Source organism: Apteryx rowi, unplaced genomic scaffold, assembly GCF_003343035.1.
Source record: "Apteryx rowi isolate R43461 unplaced genomic scaffold, aptRow1 scaffold_28, whole genome shotgun sequence".
Taxonomy (NCBI): domain Eukaryota; kingdom Metazoa; phylum Chordata; class Aves; order Apterygiformes; family Apterygidae; genus Apteryx; species Apteryx rowi.
Window position 1 is genome coordinate 2210263 of NW_020449196.1, and position 15960 is coordinate 2226222.

At 35.0% G+C, this 15960-nt stretch overlaps 1 protein-coding gene across 10 annotated transcripts in view; it reads right to left on the reverse strand.

Annotated features, from left to right (window-relative positions):
* Positions 1 to 15960, reverse strand: part of FTO (FTO, alpha-ketoglutarate dependent dioxygenase) — a 270893-nt gene that overhangs the window by 192048 nt on the left and 62885 nt on the right. For all 10 annotated transcript variants that reach the window (XM_026068864.1, XM_026068857.1, XM_026068860.1 and 7 more), the window contains 2 exons: positions 11010 to 11153; positions 1293 to 1372 (listed from right to left, as the gene is read on the reverse strand). In XM_026068864.1, coding sequence (XP_025924649.1) covers positions 1293 to 1372; positions 11010 to 11153 — 224 coding nt within the window. The remainder of the gene's footprint in view (positions 1 to 1292; positions 1373 to 11009; positions 11154 to 15960) is intronic.

Below are 15960 nucleotides of genomic sequence, written 5' to 3' on the forward strand. Positions count from 1 at the left end.
CTTTATTTTATGATCTTTTAAACAAAAGCTTAATGCCTCCTGAATTGTCTGTACAGCTATCATTGAGAATTATGAAAAAAGTCTTACCAAAAATATAACAACCAAAAATATAATCCATCACTGAAGCACAGACTGAAAGGAGAAAGAACAGTATTCCTTTTAAATTTACTTTACAAATATGGCATACAAAAACATAGCCAGACTTTCCCTTGCTTCCTGCCTAGTCTTTGACAGTATTAAATACTCACTTTTATTTGTCTTGTGTAAGGCTCCCGGTAATACTAACATGGAATTACATAACCAGTCTGAGAGAACAGTGTGCTTACAACATATACATAATATGCACAGAACAGAATGGCATGTCTGCTCCTTGTATTTTGTTTTTACAAACAGGTTCCTTCAAAATTAGAAGGAAACATAAAAATCCATTTGAAACAAAAGAAAGGATATGTTTATATCTTAATTATTTTCAATCAAATGTCTATGACTTCTACTAAATTCCCCAAAATAATCTTGAATAAGACCCCTGATCTCATATCTTTTGCTGAAAAAAGGAAATTTTTTAAAATACCATTTTACAATACAGTATCTCTGTATTTCTGTATGCCTTTCCATTTGAATACTATAAAAACAAAGCTAATGATAAAATCATGGAAAGGAACAAGGAGAAGGAGAGGTCTTGTTAAAAAAAAAAAAAAAAAAAAAAGATGTATCTTAATACTTGAAAGTAATAGGCTGAACCCTTGTTATCCAAGAACAACTCTCAGACAAGGAACTCTGTATCACCTTTCTGCTTCTTCCATCCCTAGAAGCACCAGAAGGATCCAATTTAAAACCTACTCATGACTGCTCTTAGTTGTCCTGACCTCTTAAAAGCTGTTTTTGCCAGTGGACCTTGATGACATATGTTTTTGAATATTTCTATTTCATCATGAATATTGCCTTTCCACTAGGACTGGGATATGAACAGAGCAAAAAGAGTTGTAAAACATTTCAGATAGGAATATGTTTGCATTTTTTCCATTTCTTCAATAATCCATGAATGTGTGGTGTAGCACATTGCTAATTCATATTTTATATGCCTAACTATGAGGTTAGGTAAACTAACTATAGAGAGAGGAACTGTACCTTGATCCAACAATAAATGTATAGCAGTTGTTCAAGCAAAAAGTCTAATGAGTCACCAGCATAACTGAATCACAGTTCAGGAAAAGACAACATGATGCTGAGTTTACAGTACCAGAATATTAGCTTTACAAAACAAAAAATAGCAACCCATTTTCTATACTTACATCTGCCACTCTGTGAGTTGAGCTGAATCGAGGCAAAAAACCAGCCAGAACACAGTGCTGATGTGTCATATTGAGATCATCTAGAGACAGAGAAGAAAACTTTAAGTACAGAAAAAATTATACTTAACAATTGATTCTGTATTGATATGAACTCAGGACAGTGCATGAAGCATTTGAAACAAAAAGAGGAGAACTCAAATAGTATATAGTATTGTTTTCATAGAGCTCAAGCGTTTAGTAGTCCATGATAAGTATCATTATCCTAGTGTTACAAAGATCTCCCATACCTAGGTTTTCTCCCAGTTTACACAGTTTAGAAGAGGACTTTGTCCCACCTCCCATGTGAAAAATTCAGCTAAACCAAATGAATTTTCCAAGTTGAGCATCATTATAAATAATAGACTATCCAGAAATTACAATCTCTCTTCTCAAAAATCACTAAAGAACACTGAAATGTATTGCAAAAAGTCTGAAAATATTTTTAAAAAATAATAAAAAAAAGACAAAGACATGTTATTTCATCTTTCTTCCCCCCCTCAAAGCTAATCTGAAGGTCTGCCTTCAGTTCAGAGGCAAAAAACTGGGCTCTCAGAAGGTTCTACCTGCTCAAAGATCTGCCTCCAAAGCATTTCACTTAAGACTATCTTGTAGCCTGCCAGGAGGACTGCCAAGAACTTGAGCAGACAAACCGGCAATAAATAGCTTCCCTACCACCCTGTAAATGGAATCTACTTGGTTGCCATCCGAATTTTACCAAAATTATCATAAATGCTGGAATTCCGACAAATCATCATTTTCTAGAGGAAATATATTCTTCTGCAAAAGTTAAGCCTAAATCTAGTAATAACATTCGCCATTACATTAAAAACCCTTCATGAGGTGCTTTGAAAATCAAATACTTTCAGTGTTAAAATGATGCTGCCCTCTCAAACTCAACAAGACATTCAGGAAAATCAAACAGCACTATATGATCACTACGAGGTGCAAAAAACTAGGTTTCATAATTTAATAGAGAGACTAAAAAACATACAAAATCATTTAACCTGAAGTGTCACCAAGAAAAAAAAATTATGAAGAGAAAGCGAGACCTGCAAGAGAGACTTGGAGTCTATATTTTCAATAATATCTATTCTTTCAGGGGGTGTAGCTTCAGTCATCATAATACAGCATAATGAGAAATGATCAAGCTTCATCCTTCCATCATGTAAATATAATTCTCTTTAAAACATTCATATTTGCACACCCCGAACCTGAGAAACCCAATTCCTACTCATTTTTGAAAATGCTCTTCTGACCATAGTGACAGTCTATCAGACTGAAAAGAACACAATGTGTGAAGTTTAATGTGTTATTTGCTTTATTATTGAAAACAGACAGAACAAACATGCTCTAAAACCTGTACTTCATCTTGTAACAAGTCTGAAATTTTTAAATTGATAACAGCCTTACAAATAATTCATAAGAATGATTGAATTTGTTACAGTTGTAAGAACCATTTGTCTTCTTTCTAAGAATTTTATAAGCAACCATTAAAAATGTTCATACACAAGGTAGCAGATAGCATCAGGAACTCAAAAAATTTAGACCAACGGCTTATATAAGGAATAGGCAGAACAAGTGTTATTAGCTGGGATTGTATTCCCACTGACAAAGTTTAGATGGGAGGCTTATTTTCTATTTGCATGAGGTCAGCACATAGGTGAAGTTAAAAAGCTTATAAAAAACTCCCAAACAAACAAAAAAAACCCAAACAGGAAAAAAAAACATTTCCTATGAGAGAGAATTTCATCTGAGAGTTAAATTATATATAGTGCCAGATCTTGCAAGGGTCACAGAACAGTAATATCTTTGAACATAACAATATTAAATATCACAATCACTTTCATGAACAACCGTCACCAAAAAATAACAAACTCTTTCCCACATCCCATTCAATACCCATTCATTTTGGTGTGTTTTTTTTAATCAAACAGCATTAAAATTACAACATTTTGATTTGTACCTTCATTCAAATGCTTGGCAACTCTTTCATTGTAGAGCTGCCCCTTGAAATTGCTTCCAACTGCCTCTAATCCTTGATAACTCTTAGAACAAGCCCTGTAATTTTAATCTGAGAGTTTATAACTCATCTAAAACTGTAATTCTACAAGACAGTTGAAGCTTCATTGATCAGGTCTCTCAAAAGATATTTGAAAAATATATCCTAGGTCTTAAAAGATCGCAGTAAAAATTTGTTTTTCTTTTTCTTTTCCTTTAAAATCTGGCATTTGAAATAAAAAGGCTGTTTGTTAAATGGGACATTGTCCTTTTGGCAGCAAAAGATCTTATTCACATATAGATTATATCCAGATTATTGTGTTAGTGTTAGAGCTGAATCAAAACTGCTACCTTCCTTGGACACCCATGCCAAAACTATCACAGCTCCATTGCAGACTCAAGTAAAACACAATACATATGGAGATAACATCAGCTCAGATTTTGCATGACTAAACACTGATTGATGAGGTTTGGAAAACTGAAACACTACCTCTTCAATTCAACTCTAAAGTAGTGTATGTCACAAAAGACACACATATAAAAGTAGGAATATATGCATCAGTCCTGCTTTGGAGAACGTGCAGGATGATGCAGAAAGTTACTCCTCAGAAAGTTCTCCTGAATTTGTGGTGAGGTAAGAGCCAACGTTGCGTCTCTTCTGCCTTAACACAGCGGGCCCATATCTTACCACAAATTCAGAAGGATTGTGGCATGGAAACCTCATTTCAGTATCAATATTTATAAATAACTTACGTGAACTATATAACGCACACGAGAAGTGAGCTTTTAGTTCAAATCACAGGTAGCACCAATTTAGCAATGTATTTAATACAGTTTCAAGAACTGTCATATAATCCCTTCTCCTTCCACTGTCTTTAGGGCTCATATAATATTTTTTAAAATACCCTTGCCTCCCATACGGACATTTAAGATATGCATATATCAATTGACTATTATATGAGAGAGAGTTTTTCAAAATTAGACTAAAGTTTACTGCTTAAATGACTGTTCCCCTTTCAATACTTTTCCATGTCTATGAAAATATTATCATTAGCACAGACTATTTTCCTAAGGTCTGATTAGGCTTTTCTTATGTTTATAAATTTTAAAACACTACAAATTATCCAAAATTAAAATTGTAACTCTAGAAAACAGTCAAGAAAAAACAGTGAAGTTCAATACAGGCTAAAGTGTATTCTGATCAAAAGAACTTTCTGAATCAAAGCCTAAATTGGTCGTGCACATGAAAGCTGTTCATACTTACCTGTATTAACAGAATACCATTGTGCCACTAGATGCTATATGAATATGGAAGACTGCTTGTGCTTCAGGCACTATAATGTCTACATCAGCCTCCCAAAAATACTGCCAATATTGTAAAAGGCTTGCTTGCATTCAAAGGAACAAAACAAAGCCTGGTTTGGTAACAAAACTTGGTGTCTGAATGCTGGAAAAAAGAATTTCAGCTTTCTGTCTGAAGCGGAGCACCTAAGAAACATGGAGACTATTTCCTGAATGCATATATATGGTAAAATCCGTATTTCTTTTAAACGGATTGTTTTGTTCTTTTATTTCTACTACTTTCTGCCTGCCACTTTCCAATGATTCATCTGCCTCCTTAGGGCCAGGTCCCATCATAGCACTACTAGCTGAGGCAAGTCCAGGCAAGATTTATTAAAAGAAATTAATCACATGTATGATTGTGTACAGATGGCTGAAGCCACCTTGGAAAACAAAGTTATCAACCTGAAGTCTGTTTAAATAATTTGGAGGTCAGATGTAAAAGGGTTTTGACTTTACAGATGAAGTACTAAGTAGTAGTAAGTACGTTTAGCAGATGATCTGATTACGTGCAAATGCATACGATTCTTTGACAAAGAATCACTAGCTACAGAAACCTCAGATAACACACGTGTAGAACAGTTTCAAAACAGAGTTTTTGCTTAATACAGATCACTATTCCTCTTGCCTGCAGGGAAAAAAAAGAATAAAAAAAAAGAAAAGAAATGACTGCAGTAAACAACATCTATGGTACTCTACTGGCAGTAAACTACTGTCAGTTGCCCTCCCCCGCCTGATCCTGTTCTTCGCAGTCCCTGTCCCTGCTCTGTTCACACCTCACTGTGTACCACCTTCTCATCAGCCAAATTATCTGGGCACCAACAGCACCAACACTGACAGTATAAGGAATGTCAGTGTCCTCATCTCATTCCTATGCTAGATTCATAACAAATAAAAGATGATGCAAAATGATACCAAAATTTACTTCAGAAAGAACTTTTTTCTAGCTCTCCAGTTGATGAGATGCTCTTTTAAACAAGATTCTTCAGGTTAAGAATTTCTGTTATTCCTATGTTTTATAGAATGGTATACTATAACAGGATACCATAATAATAGTATAACGATCCTATCAAAAGCTATAATATGTAATTCTTTTCTTGTGCTGCCTCATGATAGATGCAATTAGCTCTTTTTTCAAATTAGAACCACAGTTCAGTCACCTCTGGGCAACATATGGATAGCATAATATTAGTCCTGTGCTTGTATTTTCCTTTTGTCAAAAGGATGGACTTATGGATGAATATAAGTATAGTTAAGTATACATACGTTAGTTAAGTAACTGGGCTACTAAACTAACTGCTAAAGCAGGAGTAAGGTCACAAGCCAAAGCAGTCTCAAGGAAACAATGGCTGTATGCCTAATTACTTTCTTATTAATATTGCAGATTATTAAGACATAACAAACACAAGAAAGCAAGAAAAGAAATTAATTCTTAGCCAATCCTTACTGAAAGGAGTAAGGACTGAAGGCCCAGAATCTAGATCACTACTAGGCAAAATACATCTCAGGAAAACACAAACCACAAGTTACAGACTGCTCTCAGGGCTAGCAACAAGGATCTATATTTTTTTTCCATCTTCTTATAAGTGTTCTTATTGAGCTTTTTATTTATACAGTTTTCTTTTTGTCATTTATTTTGAGAGGCAGGTAACAGGTACAGTGGGATTAGAAGCACTGGCAAAAGCTTTGATATTTTTACTGACCCAAATACCTACAAAAACAAATGTAAAATGCACTTGTGCTATTTATTTTCCTAACTACCATAGACAAATAAAGAGTTTTCTGATTTACTCTACTATAGTGCAATTTCCAAAAGCACTAAAATGTTTTTCAGCAGTAACTGTCAAAAGGGGAAGGTTACACACATATACCATTTCATCAAATTCATCTGACCATTTTGTTAGTGAGATTAATGTAATTAAATGGTTTTAATACATGCAGGACTGCACATGCTTCACAACTCAGGTAGTATTCTCTGATGCAATGGGAGGGTTGACAGAGATGACTGGAGGTTATGAAAACCAACTCCTCCTTCACCCATCTTCCAGCAATGCTTCAAGAGTAGAAATCCAAATCAAACTAATTTTACTGCAGGTACATTGACAGAAAGCACCAAGAAGGCTATGTATCCTTCCCCAGGAAACTAAAGGTCAATGGAATATGTCTTGTACTGAAAGCCAGAGAGATGATCTGGCCCTAATTAAAAAATATTTTTAGTTTTTAAACAAGAGAAGCGTGCACAAACAAAACAGAATGAATTAAGAGGCTGAACTAAAAAAGATGTCTGGGATTTGCCAAACTACATGATCAAAGTTTGGTAACGACAAATAAGTTTCTGGGGTTTGAAGTCTTAATAATCAAGGAATATAACATTTGGATTAAATGTGGAGTCAAGATAAAAAAAAAAACTATGGGGTTAAAAAACTCCAACACATTCAAGATGCTGGAGAGCAAAAAGGGTTCAAGTTAGTTTGTGAATATAGAAGCAGATTAAATATCTAGAAATAGTTTAATGAGCCACTATATACATGTGGAAGTGTTTCCATTAAATACTTATCTTTAACCACAAGCCAGTCTCTGCAATGTGTGCACCCAACTTCTGGTTGGTTATGAAAATAATTTCTGCATGCTTCTTGAACTATATTTTGCTGGGGGTAGGGAGGGGAATAAGATTCCAAGTTCATCTTCATGCTGTTTTAAAACCCTAGCCTTCAAGCAAGGGTTTGATCTATGGGAAACAGCTGTGGAAAAGTAAATCTTCTCCCTTTGAAAAAGGCCAGAGTGTATTTTTGTTAAGTATGTTTTGAAGTCATGGTAGGAAAATTAGTGAAAATTGTAAATCTGTTTGCAAATCTGGTCATGTCTAACTAAGATTAGGGGAAAGATTGCAATTTAATAGTAAGACCATGACAACCCTAGTTAAGCATGCTCTAGAGCAGAGCAGATGGGGCACTTTGCTCACCTCCACGCGTTTTGGATTTATTGCATGCACCCAACACGTTTTGTATTAGACACCCCTTGACTGTGTACTTGAGACAGCAGGGTTCAGTATGCACTTCCTCTGCAGACCAATATATTATTCTAAATTGGGCTAAAGTGTTTCCGTTTCATGAGTGATATAAAGTTCAGATTTGAGTTTTTAGGCAGATTTGCAGTCCTTCAGCAAATCTTTTTTCTTCATATTAGGGCAGAAAAACCTTAAAAAAAGCTGGCATACTGAAAGTTACTTTGGATTTTGTTTTTCTTTAAATCAAAATACATTTATATTATTTTAATAACTTGTCTTAAAATGGATGAATTTATCACCAGGTTTAGCATTAGTATGCATTCAAATTAAGGCTTATTATTTCACCTGAAGAGGAGTGCTGAGAATGCGGGTACAAACCTGTATTTTAAGATTCCATTTTAATAAAATTCTACCAAGAACAACAAAGAACATTTTATAGAGCCAAAGAAGAGAGGGACAAAACTGTTACTTAAAAAAATAAATAAATAAAATAAAATAATCTTCTTGGTACTTGGTAGCTCAGGATTTACAAATGAGTTATTGTATTTAAACAATAATATTAGAAATACCAAGTTACCAAGTTTTCATGAGATTTATGTGTACAATATTAGCAAATAGGTGGAGTATTACAGGTACAGGAATTGATAGGAGCTGACTTTTTAACTATAAGCAACATACTGAACTTGACATTTCAATATTTTGCAACATCCATATAAAGTAAGCATTATACCATTTCAAAAATTAAAAGAACAGACATGCACTGATGCTCAGTTATTCACTAGAGCTGGAACAGTAGTGGGAACGGTAGTTAGAAAAGTACATGTTCCTGCCAATCCGTCCTTTCTACCTCAAGAGCAACTATCAGCTGATGTCCAGAGCTGCAGTACTCTAGTCTTAATGCTACACGTTCTAGAGGTCTTGCATGCTGCTTCTCCACTGCGTTTATGATAATGATCTACATGCAAGTGAGAAGACTCAGCTTCTGATGATGTTCTGGAATGTACGACGTGTAGAGGCACAAGATAAATGAATCTAAAATTATTTTCTTTACTGTCAGATTACCTTTTATTTAAAGTTTTCATATTTTACCCCTCAGACAGCATCCTCAAGATGCCTCCTCTTAAAGCACTTTACAAAACATGAACAGTATAAAAACACACTAAAAACTGTATCGATCCATTTATGTTAAGTCTCTCGCTTCAAGTAACAGAAACTGATAAAAGCAGTTCTGATGTACACAGATACCTGAGGACCAAGAACCTAAGGCTAAGAAACCTAAGAGCTAAGAAACCATAGGGCCAGTTTGGGAATACTCTATCAGACTGCTGCCACTTAAAAACATTAAAATAATAAATGTCTTAAGTAATTGAGGAAAAATAATTACAAAGGCTATGGAAATGCAGAAGAGATTATCAAACACCTGGTCTACAGAACTCAAAACTGTAGCTTTCCATGAAGTATTAATAGGAATGAGTGATTTATGCATCATCTTCAAAATAATTTTTAATATATCCTTTGTTTCCATCTAAACATGATCAGGATGTCATTGTTTAATAAAGTAACTTTCTGACCCATCCTTCATATAGAATTCCCAATAATACTTCAGTTACAGAATGTAAATTCCATTGGGGAATAAGAAAAATTCTTACGATTTGGTAACTCAAGTCAACTATAATTTACAGAATTTTGCAATAAAAATACTGAAGTTAAACACCTTGTTGCACTACTTGCTTTCAGAGTCTGCTTGGCCAGCAAGGTTGATTAGGCACAAACTTTCCAGTCAGTAAGGATTACTGAACAAGATTGTTCAAGATAGACTTACATTAGAACAGCTATTGCACAACAATAGATATTCCCTTTCTAGGAATATTTAGCCACCATCTAAACTTCACTTTAAGAAACGTCTCAGTCTCCCCTCCCGGCTGGTACTCTATACCCTTGCAAATGCAGAAGAGGGAGGCACATCTACCTCACAGTGCCAAAGGATCTCTCATACTTGTTATCTTAGCAAATGATCTGCTCATGTCTGAATATACCTAAGAGGACAGAGAGCCCAATTCCTTTACACATGATACTTTATTGACGGCCGTGCGCAGGATTTGATGAGGTAACTAAGAACAAACTGCAGTACATATATTTGTGGGCAGTCTTAAAAATTATCATGTTAATAAGTAAACCGTGTTTGTATTTATTGGGAGGTCAGAAGGTAAAAGTGAAAACATTCCAACACAACCAGTTGGCAGTGGGATAGATCACTCTAGGGAAGTTCCATGATGCTCCACCCATCAAGGCACAAATGGGGAATGTCAAAATCATCCTCACCCTTGAAGACATCTGTCAAGTCAAGTCACTGAACAGGCAAACAAAAGATTTATTCATGTTTTAGGCTATGTAACTTATAAAGAAATTTCTTTAAACAAAAATGATAATGAAGAGAAACACAAGCCAAAAGAGAAAGTAACAGTTTTTGTGTCAGTGAACCTTAGCCTCGATTCTTTTAATGAAACGTCACTGTTTGAGCTCAGTTGCTCAAGCCAATGAGTTCGATTCTTTTTTTTTTTTTTTTTTTGATCCTCTCCACATGAGACATTGAGAGACTACACATCCCTCTTGGAGTATGACAGCTCAGTTTATTATGATCTTAGTATAATCCCAATACTGGAAAAAGGTATGTTTGAACATATACTTGGAAAAGTGTTAGCAGAACGAGAAAAAGTGCCATGTCTAAAATAGGTGACCAATAAAACGTTGACAGATTAGCATCTCAAGAATCACGGAACCAGAAAACTTTAAGATTGCTACAGTCACAGCTTACATGATGGATAGTCAATCTATAACCCAAATGAAAGAACTGGTATTTAAAAGCAAACAAAAAAAAGCCAACTCTCCCCCCCCCACAAACACAACAAGCATGTAGATGCTCACTGTTATTCTGTGAAACTGCACTGAAAACAGAGAAAGGAATTAACATCTACAAATATAAGGATGGGACAAGAGAGCTCAACTACTCACAACAGCTGGGGAACTTCTGCCTATGATCTGAAGCCTGAGTTGAACTAGCAATTCTGACTGTACAACAGAAAGGCTCAGAAAGAATGTTGTCATTTTTTAGCTCTGAAGTGAAAGAAACATTGGAAGAAAAAGGTTCCCAAAAATACACTGTGGATGGGGGAAGGGTAGGAAGAATTTATTATGCACTCTTGCCAGATCTTCTGTCTTTGCAAATCACGAGAGCCCTAACTGAAACAAATGTATGACAATTTACATTAAAGTAAGTGTCAGTTTCTGTGTTTTCAACACAAAGTTCCCCTTCCTAAGCCTTTGAAAATTACCCAGCATCAAGTAGCAGTCTCCTTGGTGAAGTGGTATTGCTAATCCAGGAGTCTCTATGTCCCATGCCACCTTCAAACCTACATGCCAAACAGCTGGGTCTCTTCCATTCAGAATCTGTTCATTACTTTCTTCAACTGCAGAACCTTTAAAGAGAGAGGGGGCAGGAAACACCAAAAAGAAATGAGACAAGATTAGAACCATAAGATACAAAATCTGGTTTAACAATACAGACTTAATGAAATCACAGATTGGTACAATGTTAATAGGCTTAAACTTTGTCATCTCCATCTGGTATAATCAAGTTCAAAAGTACATAACAGATATAAAAACGCCCTATGAGACCAACAATTTTTTGCAAACAACTGTATAAAGATAAAAACCAATCATATGAACTACAAAGCAAGGGCAAATCAGTTTGCAATGAACTCAAGTTTTTTGGAAGTTCTCAGGTACACATAATGGGAGTTTTATGCCCACTTAGTTTTTTATACATTATTAAAACTATAGTAACCAGCACAGAGAAAAAAAAAAAAGAGAGAGAGAGAGAGAGAGAGAGAGAGAGAAACAACAAGGCCAGTGTAAAAAACAGATAACTTCTGAGAGAATTTCAAGTCATAAACTGCAAAAGCATTTTATGAACAATTTCATTTGTTTACATACTTGTAATTTCACCAAACCATAAACTGAGGCAAAGCGAGGTGAAATAACTTGCACAAAGACACCACCCAGACCACCAAAGCTGAGGCTAGCACCTTGGAATGATATCTGCCATTCTTCTCTCAAAATTCTTAGACTGGTCAAACATGGTAGACAACATGTGCAAGAGCCAATGAAGCTTCAATACATTTGTCACAACGCTTTTCTTATCATTAAGCAACATGAATGCGTTGAGCTGGGGGGAAAAAATAATCCACTTCACTGAAATAATATTTAGAGCTTAATCCCTCAGAACTCTTTTCAGAAGCTTACTTCACTGCACTATAAATTGAAAGATAGAGTCAGCATTTATAGCAAGGTATTTGGAAGCTATGGCATAACAGTTTTGTGGCTAATGTAACAGAGCATTTTGACAGAGGAGGATGAAGTTTTAATAAGCAGTTGGCACTGAAGTGCAGTCAACGGTTAGAAATAGTCAACTATATATAGCATGCCTAATTATTGCTTATAAGTTAGTAACTGTGTCCATTTCACTGTCCATTACAAATGTGCTTCTGTATAATAATTTTTTAAACTTTATTGCTCAATTACTTCTAAAACAAAAAATTTCAAAAGAAAGATTTATAGCTTTTATTATTCTACGCACAAATAAAATGTAGCCTTGAACTCAGCTTTCAAAATATTCAAGTCATTCATCTCGCATGGATTCTTCAAAATTTGTTTAGTTGGGAGAAGCCTTTAATAAATTCTAATAATTTTCTAAGTCAATTAAATTTTGCCTAATTCAGGAACCAGAGAGCCAAAAGCCTCTCACAAAACCAACCTGCAGTCCTTAGTTAAATAAAACCCCTACTGTAAATTCAGTCCCCATTTTCCCCTCCCTCCACTGCCACTGTTCTCCTCCAGCTGAAGCTTTGGCTCAGGATCAGCTCTAGGCCTTTCCATTAAGGAGCACACAAATGAGAAATCAAGAGCTAGCAAATACGCAGAAAAATCAATACTAAAGTCTTCCAGGGGCTTTCATATTTTCTGTCCTGTTCAGATAAATTGTAACTTAATTTAAGAAAAAATGCTTTCTGAAAACTGCAAACAGGATGGATTTCAAGGCATTTTTAATGCAATACATCATGGATATTATAAAAAGAGGTAACCTTTGTGGGCTAACTCTGTCTGTTATGCTGCTTTACCATTCACTTTGGCAGCAGCACTGTTCACAATATGGCACCAATAAAATATACAACTACAATCAGAGACAGCAATTTCAATCAAAGTATCCTGGGGTCTCCTCATAAATCCAGCACCTTTGGAATGTGCTCGTTAAAATGACTTATTTTTTGCAGTTTGATAAATTTTTTATTGCTTAAGTACAGAGTTCAAATGTAGCTCACAGACTCCTTTTCTCTATATTCTCAATGATTGCACCTTATAATTATCAGCAGCAATTGAAACTGATTGCTCCTGCCATGTTATTTTGGAAACAAATGGAAGCAAGCTGCTACTAGCTTTTTAAATGCAAGCTATATTCCAAAGTGAGGGGAAAAAGAGACTCCTTACCATTTGTGGTATACGTTTGGGTAGCACTGACAAACTTGCACATAACAAGAAGTCATTATAAAATTCTGTATGTCACACCTCAAGCATGACTGAACACTGTATATTAGTTTAGATAATTCTGGTTCCCATTTAAGTGAAAACATCTGGATGTGTCTAAACTGTAGGTAATTTAGCGTAAATCATGTGGTTCTTACATATACACAGCACCTTCCACGCAAATAGACCTTAAGAGCATGTATTTATTTTGGAGTAGACTACACTGAAATTGTCAAATGCTGCAGCATTAAATGGAAATACAATAAAACTATCTGCAATTTTTGAATCCTACTCAGTAAAGAGTTACAGAGTTTGGCTGGCAGAAATCTCTACGTATGCATCTCAAATGCAAGGATCCAACTAGGTAACAAGCTTATCACAACGTAACACTAATGACTCAAACCTGTAATTAAGGATTGAACTGTGAAAGGGAGGACGTAGCTACTGAAATTTGGCCACAACACTACACTTCTAACTAGAAGGTCAAATTGCAAAGAGCTCTCGTGCTCCACCTTTTTGGTTTTGGGCCACAGGTAGGTCCAGAACAACAGAAAAATTGTTTTCTGGTATCTAGGTTAGTTAGTGTTCCACAGCGAAGAATGGAAAAGTAAACTTGAAAGGCTTCTTTGCTATTTGGCACCAAAATCTTCAAGAACAGTTTGAGAGTTTTTTGGCACTCTGAAACCTAGATGTTCCCTGTTTAAGTTGAATTTTAATGCCAAACCATAACCTAAATCTAATCTTAAAATCAAACATGATTTCTTAGAAGACAGAATCACTTGCCAACACACTGTTAAAAACAAAAAGGACTAGAAACATCTACTTTTGTCATTAACTCCAACTAACCATTGTTATCTGAATATAGAACAAAGAATTATCCTTTCCAGATTGATTGACTATTCCAGAATTTAAAAGAATTTGGGCACAAATTTATAATTTAATGAAATATATATTTTGGAATTATTTTATACACAATTAATATAACACATAAAAACTCTTCCTGCTCCCTTTGATCAAACTCAGGCTCTGCTGTGCTCCAGTATTACCCGTTAAGCTACTTTCCCTTAAAAGCCTAGAAGATATATTATGAAAACTGAAGGTCAACAAATCTAACTCCTTTTAGATCAAAGCAAAAATTAAATTCCACAATTAAAGATCTGTCTTTTAAAAACAGAGCACTTTAAAACAATTCACTGTAGAACTGACCTTCTGCCTTACCTAGTGGATTGCATTCTGGCAAAAAAATAACAATCAAAAATGTGCTGTCGACCATTTCTATAGCATGAGATTCCCATAGCCAGATTGCTACTATAGGTTATGAATTTGAGACGTAAATAACAATGCAAACTCTTGATCAACAAAACCAATACTACTTCAACAATTTATTTTTGTTTCCTCAGAATTATGAACAAAAGTTCTGTCTTTTTGCACCATCAAATAGCATTTCGCAAAGCACTGAAAATGAACAGACAATTTCTAAACAGCAGGCAAACTAAGCAACCAAACCACCTGATTTCAGAAAAGCCAATACACAGCTAGGCATTAGCTGAATACCAGAAAATCTGCAGCCCATATTACTTCACTGTCTTGCATAGCAACTTATATGTGTTGCATGCAAGACAAGTGAAAAAAGCAGAGTACGCTCTGCTTTTCAGTAGTTGGAGGCAAAGAACGAGTACCTACTCAGTTATTTCTTCTGCCTTATTACTGAAAAGCCATAGCATAAGAGGTTTATTAAACTGTACTAACATTTTAACTTTTGCTTGCAACCAAGATTCACAAACAGAGAATTGAAGGATTTGCCAGCACTGTTCTTATCAATTCACATTTGGAATACAGAACAAGCAAAATTCTCCCATCCCTACATTGCTAAGGGAGAGTATTTCATAAAGTAGTGATAAGTGTGGTCAGAAAAAAAAAATCCCAACAGTTTTCATTCAAATGATGAAGATTTATTTTTTAAGAAAATAGACCTTCAATCTAGGATTTTAATGCATAATTGGCTCATTAAAATTTTGCGTTCATCTCAAAAAAATAACTCCAACTAGCCAGCACCTACAAGTTACAGACCTGACCATTTCACCCACCTATTCATCGTTAAGAAAGAATAAATATTTTTCCATGCAACGTTTTTATTCTTTCTATAAGCAATATTTCTAATACATTACTGACATTAGAAACCACTTAATATAATTATTCTCATACTGTATAAATGACTCCTCAGTAACTTTTATCCATTAAGCAGGACACAGAGAGCATTACTGGTCAACCACAGATTTAGAATGATTCCAATTCTAAACAGCTTTTGTAGTTTCAGGGCTTTTTTAACTTGGTGAGGAAACAAGCATAAGCATTGAATCTCTTTTTTATTCCCAATTACTGTAGAAATAAAATGGCAGTCATAAGGTTTTATAATGAGATGTTGCATCTAACATAGAAGTTGCATCTAACATAGTAGTATGAAAAAACACAAATATCAAGAAACAAGTATGAAAGCTCCAAGACCAGTCATTACTGCAATTAATCACAAGTTTGTTAAACCTTCAAACATTACCTTGTCTGCTAACAGATCCAGTCATTTATTACTCCAAGAGGTTTACACAGCAAGTAGGTCTTACAGGCAACAAGCCAAACAAAATACAGTAAAGTATCTAGAGGAACTACTTCTCCAACCTCAAACTTAGTTTGTGGGAAATCCAGGTA